This window comes from Xenopus laevis, chromosome 3L, assembly GCF_017654675.1.
Source record: "Xenopus laevis strain J_2021 chromosome 3L, Xenopus_laevis_v10.1, whole genome shotgun sequence".
In the NCBI taxonomy this organism is placed as follows: domain Eukaryota; kingdom Metazoa; phylum Chordata; class Amphibia; order Anura; family Pipidae; genus Xenopus; species Xenopus laevis.
Genome location: NC_054375.1, coordinates 139,721,310 through 139,731,655, shown reverse-complemented (window position 1 = coordinate 139,731,655; position 10,346 = coordinate 139,721,310). Strand labels below are relative to the sequence as shown.

The 10,346-nt window shown below is 43.8% G+C and overlaps 1 protein-coding gene across 12 annotated transcripts in view; it reads left to right on the top strand.

The window, feature by feature from the left end:
• The first annotated feature begins 384 nt into the window (after positions 1–384).
• ank1.L (ankyrin 1 L homeolog) overlaps positions 385–10,346 on the top strand; it is a 187,507-nt gene continuing 177,545 nt past the window's right edge. For 7 of the 12 annotated variants that reach the window (XM_041587075.1, XM_041587074.1, XM_041587071.1 and 4 more), the window contains exons 1-2: positions 387–507; positions 2,320–2,607. In XM_041587075.1, coding sequence (XP_041443009.1) covers positions 2,482–2,607 — 126 coding nt within the window. In that variant the 5' untranslated portion in view covers positions 387–507; positions 2,320–2,481. Of the gene's footprint in view, positions 508–2,319; positions 2,608–10,346 lie in introns of all 12 variants that reach the window. The other 5 variants (XM_041587073.1, XM_041587072.1, XM_041587082.1 and 2 more) reach the window with 4 other exon arrangements.

The following is a 10,346-nucleotide window of genomic DNA, read 5'->3' as shown; positions in this document are numbered from 1 at the left end:
AAACAATTAAGCAAAAAAAAAATAAGCATAGGAATTCATTATACGAGAACAGCAAGAGTTTAGGTAGGGACATTAGACTGTAAGCTTCACTGGGGTCACAGATTTCCGGGAATGATGTATAATCTCTCTGTAAAGTGCTGCAGAATACATTGGCACTATATAAATGAAGCCTAATAGGAATGATACATAACGCCGGCTTGTTTTTGTGGATACAGCACTCTGTGACGCAAGCACAGTCAGGATGATTTATAAAGGAATAAACACTGATGTAAATATATCTATAGTATCATCCCATAAAGGCACAGAGATACAAGTGAGAGGAGAGATGCATCTCCCATGCTGATGCTCCGAGGGAGGGGAGAAGCTGGGAGGGAGTGCAGGAAGGTGAGCGGGATGCAGGAGGAAGCAGAGTGTCTGCATCAGCAACACTGCAGTGAGAGGGGACAGCACACAAGCTGAATGATGCTCTGGTACCACCGCCAAGACACATAGAGAGGCAAGAAAGAGGTAGGTACTGGCACACAATAATGGCACTGCACTGAATCCTGCCAAAGGGAATGGGGGGAGATGGAAGAGGAAGGCTATGCAATATGAGCTGCATGTTGCAGGAGAGAGAGGGATGAGATGGAAATTGCAGCCTGCAGGCAGTGTGACTTAGGGCTTGTGGGCAAACAGAGGTAAGTATGGACTGGCCATTCTGCTCCCCCCCCCCCAGCTCCTGTGATGGGAAGGAATGGGGGATAAGAGGCAGGAGTACGTGCTGACCATATCTCTCTGCAGGGACAGAGGTGGAAAGGGGTTTGCCGGAATGGGAAAGAGCGGCCGAGAAAGAGAAGAGGGAGATGGACAGTGTAAGATTTGCTATGGGGAGAATGGAAGGAGCAAGTGATGTTTGCTGGGGGAGAGGGGGTTGAAGGAGATTTAAAAAGGCACAGGGAGGGTGACATGGGGTGAAGGGGTAAAGTGCTACATGAAATGCTTGTGTGGGTAAAGAGAAAGAAGCTTTATATACATATATATTATATATACTCATTTAAATGTCAAGGCTAGAGTCAGGCTAGGCACATGCAATCCAGAGGTACAGCACTGCAGTCATGTTGTGTTACAGGCAGAGAGATGTTTGTGTCCCAACACAAGAGACCGTGTATATACCAGAGTGTGTGTGTGATGTAATGGGTTTACATGGGACTGGCCACTCTCCCTCTATACCTTTCTATTATTGATGTGGCTGATTCTGGGAAATGTCTGTCAGTGCCCACTGCTCCACTGGAGCCAGGGAGATCTTAATCCTTCACTTTGTCCCACACACACTTCACACTTTGTGTTGCCTGTGGTGTAGATTAGGAGTGTGTCCCTGTGTGTGTGTGTGTGGGGGTCACAGTTGTGCCATTCTCAGATCACAAAAGCTACCAATGTTTCAGAAATGGCCATCAAATGCCTATATTACCCAGTACAAATCGCAGCTCTGACCTGCCACTGGCTGCAGGAGGATGCTGGGAGCTGTAGTTCAGACGCAGGTGCAATGCCCCAGGTTACCCAGAAGTAGCCAAGTGCAAGAATCAGCTGACACAATCAGTGAACATATGCTGTGCACATAGGGGGCTCCCTGTGGGGTGGATAATATCCTGATTGACGGCACTAAAGCTAAAACCAAGCACAAAACTTTGCCCAGGCTACACAATGTACTGTTTATAGCAATAGTGGGTTTGTGTCTGTTATAAGATGTTTGTATATTGGAATTAGTGCGTCTGCCAAACTAGGCTACAGTAGTGTTTTAGTGCATTCATATGAATATGAGTGTGGGCTGTTTGTTAAGCAGATGGCGTTGTGTGTGTGTGTGTGTCTGCCATACTCTCGGCTTTCTCCCATATTCCTAGCTCCATGCAACACATATTAGGCCAAATTTATGCTACTAATGTGAAACTTGCAGTGGACTCGAACCTCAGGCACCCAGTGGCTAGCTGAGAATGCTGGGTAATGGCAGGTCACAAGAAATGGAAGGCTGGGCCTTTATAATAAAGCACACAAGGAACAGCGTGGCCCCTTCTTTCAAAATATAAATATCGGAGATCCATCTCAAAAGAAATTCATAAGGGTCGAGGTCATTGAACTCCAAGGTGATATAATATTCTTAGATCACTCAGCATGGGGTCCGTTTCTTTAATATTACATGTTTCAACGTAACAATGACATCACTGATGATGTCACTAGGCATATCGCTGGAGACGTGTGGGCGCTTTTTCATTTGTATAAATGGCTTTTGATCTAGGAATTGCACTTGAAAAACACATTCCTAAAAGCTATTTTCCTCTTTTGTAGGGTGAGCAGCCCCAGGAACCGATGCTCAAGGACAAGCCGTGCCACACACAACCGACTCGGGAGCTTTCTATGTTACTCTGTCTTTCTGGATCGAGGTCCAAGCTTGAAGCCTTGTGTGTGGCATTGTACAGGGCAGCCCTTGAGGAGTGAGTGGGGTTCAGGATGGCACAGGCTGCCAAACAACTGAAAAAGATCAAAGATGTGGAGGCCCAGGCGCTGCAGGAACAGAAAGAAAAGGAGGAATCTGATCGCAAAAGGAAGAGCCGCTCCAGAGACCGCAAGAAAAAGGTAATTCTTACAATATTATGCTGAGTAATATCTTTAGGGCCCCAGGGCAAAAAGCAAAAAGTGGGTTTGCTCCAAATATTAAGCCTGAAAGACCACCGCCTGTTTCCAACGTTAATGGCATGCAGTTCCCATGATGCTCAGTGAAACCCTTGGTGCCCGTATTGAGCCAGGGCTGAGGAGCACAAGCTTGCCTATGCTTCATTTAATGCATTGCTACGAGTAGAAGTGACGCTGGCCTCTGAAATTGGCTCTCTGCCCGCCCCAGATCTGAGCCCAGCAGAGCGTTTCGAGTAATGCCAGCTCTTGCGTTACTGCATGTAAACTGGCATCTGAGTCACACAGTAACAGAACAATTTCAATGCCATAATATTGGAATTCGGTTACAATAAATAATATCTGGCCGTTCTCTGCTCTTCCACCGGCTTTTTTAATATCCAGAATACAACACATTTCGTTAATCTTGACTATTCAGACAGGGGTAATTCACCTTTAACTTTAAGTATGATGTAAATTTTGTAATACTGAGACAATTTGTGATTGGTCTTTGTTTTTTAATGTTTATCATTTTCAATCAGCTTTACTGTATGTTCATTTTGGAATTTATTCGATTCAGTCCAATTTACCCTAAACAACCAGGCAACGATTTAAATGAGAGACTGAAAAATGATTAGGAAAGGGCCTAACTAGAAAGATGAGTAAGAAAACAGTAACACTAACCTTGCAGAACAATATTTATTTTTGGTTGCCAGGGTCAGTGACCCCCTTCCAACAACCAGGCAGAATTTTAAAGTGGTTGTTCACTTTTGAGTTATCTTTTAGTATGATGTAGAGAGTGATATTCTGAGACAATTTGCAATTGGTTTTCATTTTTTATTATTTGTGGTTTTTAGGTTATTTAGCTTTTTATTCAGCAGTTCTCCAGTTTGCAATTTCAGTAATCTGGTCGCTAGGGTCCAAATTACCCTAACAACCATGAACTGATTTGAATACGAGATTGGAATATGAATTTAAGAGGACCTAAATAGAAAGATTAGTACTCAAAAGTAGCAATAACAATACATTTGTAGCTTTACAGAGCTTTTTTTTTTTAGATGGGGTCAGTGACCCCCATTTGAAAGCTGTAAAGAGTCAGAAGAAGAATGTAAATAATTACAAAAAAAACTTTTTTAAAAAAAACAAAGACCAATTGAAAAGTTGCTTAGAATTTATAGCATACTAAAAGTTATCTTAGAGGTGAATCAACCAAGCTGGAAGGAGATAGAGGAAAGGCAAATAAAAAAATATAGACCAATTGCTAAGAACAGGAAAAGTTTCATACTAATAGTTGGGAAACTGTCCCAAATGATGGCTCCGGCATTTACTCGAGTCAAGACCAATGTACTAAGATTTTAGATTTACCTGTACTAGATATACCATGACCTGGATGAATGAAAATCTTCATAGACTTATATTAACATTATTTTTTGCTTTTCTGTTATTGGTGGATCCACTTGTGGGCTATTTTCTCTTTATCATTAAATATAATATATAATGGGATGAGAGGAGTGATAAATTAGCTGCATGTTATTGGTGGATCTACTTGTGGGCTATTTTCTCTTTATCATTAAATATAATGGGATGGGGGTGATACGGTTTGGTATACAGTATGTGCTTTCATAATGACTTGTAACTTGGGTCTATGAACACAAGGTGCCATTCAGGTGGTAGCGAGGGATGTCCGACCTCAGAGGTGTCTTCTCTTTCTGATGACTAAGGTGTAAGTCGCCTAAAAATAGTACCTGGCCAATGTGAGATGCAGCAGGGCCAGCAGATTGGGAGAAAGTGCTGCTCAGCAGATCTGTGTTTTAGCAACACCCATACCTTGCTACCCGCTCCACTCTGTGTCATGTTAAGGCTTGGAGCTGGCACATCAGTCCTGACTAAAATGCAAAATGAAAACCCCATCACCGAGTGCCCAATCCACGGACGCCTCGTCTTGTAGCCTTTGTTCCAGCGTTTAATTACTTGTGCTCATTGTGCTTCTCTTACTGTGCCTTGTGCTGATGTGACGGAATTCTAAAGGGTTAGGAGCGATATACTATAAATATTGTGAATTATTATGTGTTCTGCACATTTTCCTCCCTTTTTTTCATTCCGTTTCTTTGAGCCGAGTAACTTTCTCTGACACTGGGGGGGGTTGGATTGTATTAGACAAACTGTATATTTTTGCCTGGTTCCTGTAATAACCCACCCTGGTGATCTAGTGGGCGGCAGGGACGCCCCTGCGTAGTGCTTCTGCTTCTTATTAGCGCAGGCTTCCTATGGCACTCGTGCCACGTACTTCCGCATTTTACTAACCGTGCGTAATGACATCATGGAGCTTTGGTACGAATTCAAACTATTAAAAGGGGCTTTGGGCTAGAAGTCTTGGCCTATTGTTAGGTCTAACTTGTTAGTATCTGGGTGTGATTTTGGTCTGTATATATTCCGGTTTTGATCCCTACCTGACTGACTCTTCTGTTTTCTGCCAATCCTGACCTTTGCCTGGCTGACCATTCTGTGAACTCTGCCTATACTGACCCGGCCTGTCTGACTATCCTTGAACTCCATCTGTACCCAGTGTCGGACTCGCACACCAGGGGCCCACCCAAAAACCTTAGACCAGGGGCCCACTCTTGGTATTATTATTCTTCCTCTTCTCACTCAACATCTATTCTCCTAGTCTCTGTTCTTTACATACTATAATCCATTATTCCATCTATTTAGCCTCTTTTTCTCATAGAAATAGAGAATGGCCATGAAATAGGCCAAATGTTTAGCAGCATGAGGGCCACTGACACCTGGGCCCACCGGGAGTTTTCCTGGTATCCCAGTGGGCCAGTCCAACACTGCCTGCACCGACCCCGGCCTGCCTGACTATGCTTTTTCATTTAATCCGTGAGAATCTGGTGTTGCCTTCCGTCCTAAACCTTGCTTTGCTTTACTCAAGTTAAGTCCTGGTGGCATGAGGGCTCCTCCCGAGGCCAAAGGCGGCTGCTACAGGCAGAAGATTGAGCCGTGACCAGAGAGCTTAACACTTGTTCTGAATTTAGGGAGCCGTACGTGACAGTTTCGTACTGTAGGTCGTAGGCATTTTGCTCCAACTCTGTCGTATACTATGACACAACAGAAAACATTGTAATAATTATTAAATAACGACAATTCTGTCTTCATGGGTTTTGCCCCAATAAGATTTCGCATTGGACTGGCCTATCTGGACACTAGGAAAACATCTGGAACCTCCTGATCGTTTACCTTTGCATGCCCATACCAGGACCGCTTTCTATTTCTGTTTGAGAAGAAAGAAGAGAAATAAAGTACAGAATAATCCATCTGATAGACTGTAAAAAGAATAGCATAGGAGAGTAAAGAAGGGGAGTGAAAAGAGGAACAAAAGTAATTTGAAGGGTGCGCCTGAAGTCTAACATTTTCTTGGAAGACTATCAGCAGGGGTCCAAATGTCCCCAAAATGGACATTCTCCCATAAAATCAGTATCCAGTATCAATCAGGAATTAATCATGGAGCAATAATTTTTGACCAATAGGTAAAAGGACTCCTAAAAGGCAACCGTATCATAGAAGAGCAGGCACTTCAAAATATCAATATCTGAAAGATTATGTACATGAATAACTACTACTCTTTTTACAAGTCTGTCTGGAAGATTGGTCTTTTGAAATGCCTGCTCTTCGATGATATAGTTGCCTTTTAGGCTGAGGGTTCAGGGAGGTGCACCTTGACCCAGTGGTGTAACTACTGGGGGAACAGGGGGTGTGATTGGGCAAGGGCCCGCACCCCCTCAGGGCCCCCCCCGCCAGCTCGTGCGCCACTGTGTTCTTGGGGAACGGCATTCGTTTCCGGGTGTACGGAGGGGGGCGGGGCTTGTGGTCATTATACTCCTAAAAGGCAGTTTGCTCTAGAGAGGACCAGACTCCACTCAACACATTTGTATCATTTGGTTTATATAGAAAGCATTTCATTAGATGTGGGCAAAAAAAAGGCTCAGTGCAATCACCCATAGCAACCATTCAGCATTTAGCTTTGAACAGTCCACCGCAGGTAGAATACTAAAAGCAAACCTCTGATTGGTTACTATGCTGAGGCTGTTTTGCCCAGTGTTAGTAAATGAACCCCAATGAATGACATATATTTTCCTCTACACAGCACTGACGAAACTTCCTTCTCATGATCTATTTAATATTTTTCATGGAAATATATCAGTGCATTATTGTAACAGACGTTTCCCTGGAGTCTATAACGTTGTTAGTGATTCTGCTTGCATTTTCTGTGATGCGGAAGAACTTGCTGTTTTCTTCCATCCCTTGCAAAGCAATGCTGTTATTCTTTCCCTAGGGGTCGGCACCCAGGATGGGTCTTCGTGCTGTTTAGCACAGGCCTCCTTGATTGTATTTAATATAGTGAAATGCAGTTTTGTATTTGCTAGACCATAGTTATGATAAGGAGATAATGCTACACCCATTCACAGACTGAATTTTGGTCTCATTCAGAAAAGGTCAAGGTACACATTAAATTGGACTATTGATGCCAATAGTTTGGGGAATCCAAGGCATGGCCTTCATATGGAAGAAATGTTGCTGCAAGCACAGAGCTGATCTCATAGCTGCCTGCCAGAAAATCATTCAAGGTCAGTCAAAGCACCTCTGATACTATTGTGCCCGCCAGCATATTTAATTCAAATGCACGGAGGAGAGCCATGGATCCTGGCACACCCAGCCATGAGCTAGGGACGATGGAAGGATAGACAGTATGTTGGGAGCGATTGTGCTTTACAGCAACACAGGAGCCAAATATTGTATTACTGGCTCATTAGCTGAAAAGGGTGAAAACCAAATACTGCACCCAACATTTACTGTGAGTGCAAGTGCTGGAGTATTAAGGGTTCCATACAGTAACCACTTGTACCTACCCGGAGTGAGGTACCTGCTGTCGCCAGTATGTTGTTTGTTTTTTGTTCCTTTAGTCCAGGTATGGGATCCGTTATCCAGAAAGCTTTGAATTACGTAAAGGCCGCCCCCCCATAGACTTTTCCAAATAATCCAAATTTTAAAAAATAATTTCCTTTTTCTCTGTAATAATAAGACCGTAGCTTGTACTTGATCCAAACGAAGATATAATTTATCCTTATTGGAGGCAAAACCAGCCTATTGGGTTTATTTAATGTTTAAAGGATTTTCTAGTGGACTGAAAGTATGAAGATCCAAATTACGAAAAGTTCCGTTATTTGGAAGACCCCAGGTCTCAAGCATTCTGGATAACAGGTGCCATGCCTGTATTAAAACCCTGATGTGCTTCTCACCTAGTGCAAAAAAATGCAAACAGGTTCATGAGGGTCTCAAACTTCTGGGTCCCCTAGCCAAAAGGCACAAAAAGATCCAGAGTCCTCCGGTTCCACTTCACAGAGGCTAGGGGGAGCCCCTTTATCCCTGACCCCATGGCCAAAAGGCACCGCGGGGGGCAAGGATCTTCAGGCCCCCTTCAGCACAAGGTTAGGGGGGTCCCTCCATGTCCAGCCCAAAAGCCGTCAGGGTAAGAAATGGACCTGCAAAAAGGTCCTGACAACGGGGTGTGCTCTTGTAGGGCCTTAGGGGTGTAGCAGTCTAATGGCCAGTCAGTGCTTTTGACCCAGAAGCCAATGCACCAAATCCAAAGTGCAAAATGTAGTCAGTATCTTGTGTCAGATTACATATCCGGTGCAAGGAAATGAAAGCAGCATTGCAAGGGAGCTCATGTGACAGGTACAAACTGCGCCCACCAGTGTATTATTCACTGCTCATTAAAACTCCATCATCTTGTTTTTCACTGTACCCCCCACTGCTGTCGGTAGCAACTATTTGTACCTCTGGAATGGAGAGAAAAAAACTAGCAACTCACAACATTTTGGTGCTTTCACAGAGGGAAAGGTGCATTGTGGGCAAAAACTGTGAGAACTTTGTACCAGTTCCACCTTTCATTATTGAGCCTTTTAGTTTTCCAGCCCAGGCCTGCCAATAAACCTGTTAAGTATGGAGACTTCTAAATCTACAGAATTGTCATCCTTCATCTGGAGTGTTGGCTTCTTAGAAGCTCCAGCTGGCACTAGGGTCCTCTTATGCTGATTCTACTTTCTTTGGCAGTAAAACAGTTAAAAGATTTTGGTTTCCTACTTATTTTTAACTCGTCTGCTAATTGCTGTCTCAGTATTGGCGGCCGGGTGAAGTCATTAGAGCCCGGCGTAGTTTTGTAGTAACGGCTGGAGCCTTTAAACGTTCAGTGTGTTGTCTAACCTTGGGCGAGTGTGAGTTTGTGGTTAAATGTAGCACAGTAAGTGGATGAAGTGTTTTTTTCTTACAGCACAACAGATGTTCCATAGTATCATTCTGCTGATGCATGTCAGTGAAGGCGTTAAATGAGTGTGCTTGTGTTTATATGATTCAAATATGTGCTATAATATACGACGGCATCTCCCGCCTTGCAAACAGATAATGGCTGGCTTAGCATGAGAAACTGCAGATTCGTCTGCAATTACAGCTGCCTTAAGGCTTGGAGCTCATAGATGTGCTGAATCTGCTGTCTCTGGGAGTTAGTGCCGTGCCCACAAAGTGCATAATCTATTTTAAGTTTGATGGCTGCATGGAACGGATGGAAAGTTGGGTGGAAATCCTTCTTTGGGGCCTTGTTTGCCTTGTAGGTATATTCCAAGCTGAAATCTGACCTGATAATGCTTTTTATTTTCTTTACCCAAAGCCACAAGTATTGTCATATAAAAATATCTATTTTATTTTTAAGTAGTACGCATAGCTTCAAATGTATTCCATACCTGCTCATTTGGCTCCTCTGCTCTCCTCCGTGGCATTGGGATCACTATGTTCCGGAATATACTGTAGCTGACATTGCTCTAACCCTACAAGGGTCCCTTTCTCTATTTAGTAAGCTCTCGTGCATCTCCTGCCCTTGAGGGCATCATTACTGGCAGTGTGCGCAGTACATACAGTAAGATAGGGCTTTATATCATTTATATAGTTGGGCTCACTATATGCCAAGCCTCTCTGCTCTGCTGCTTGACCCCCTGAAACATGCACAGGTGCCCTCACTCCTTTTTTTCCGTAAAAAAATGCTTTTTACACTGTGGAACCCCTGATAATTTTAGTCTAGGCTTCTGACATTGCAGCATACTAACCACCACACCACCAGCACTGAGCCAAGTCTCCACTCCTTGTATTCACATGACAGCTATGACCAGGGGACCCTTGTACTATATCTGACTATGCTGACAGTTTTGACCCCCTACATCAAGTTGCATCCTGGTTCCATTCTAAACAATTCTACTGCATCTAGGGTTGCCACCTGTCTGGTATTTTACTGGCCTGGCCGGTAAAAATGATGGTCGATCCCAATGTTATTATTAGGGAAAAAAGATAGATAGGAAGGCCGGTATTTTTTGTCAGAAAAGGTGGCAACCCTAACTCCATCTCTTATAAAAAAAAAAGTAAAGTGGGACCCAGGGTCATGTGATATGCTGTACGCTTCCCCAATGCAATGTCACAATACAGTGTCAGAGCACTGAGATAGGACAAATCTTAGTGGGTCCCAGTCAGGGTGGGACCCTCCTGCAGCTCCAGGCGGCCTCAATGATTTTATTGGCCCTGTGGCTTCTGTCGGATATACTGCTCCTACCCTGGCAGTGGCAGGAAGTTGGGGGGTGATGGAGGCTGCAGGTGGGGTG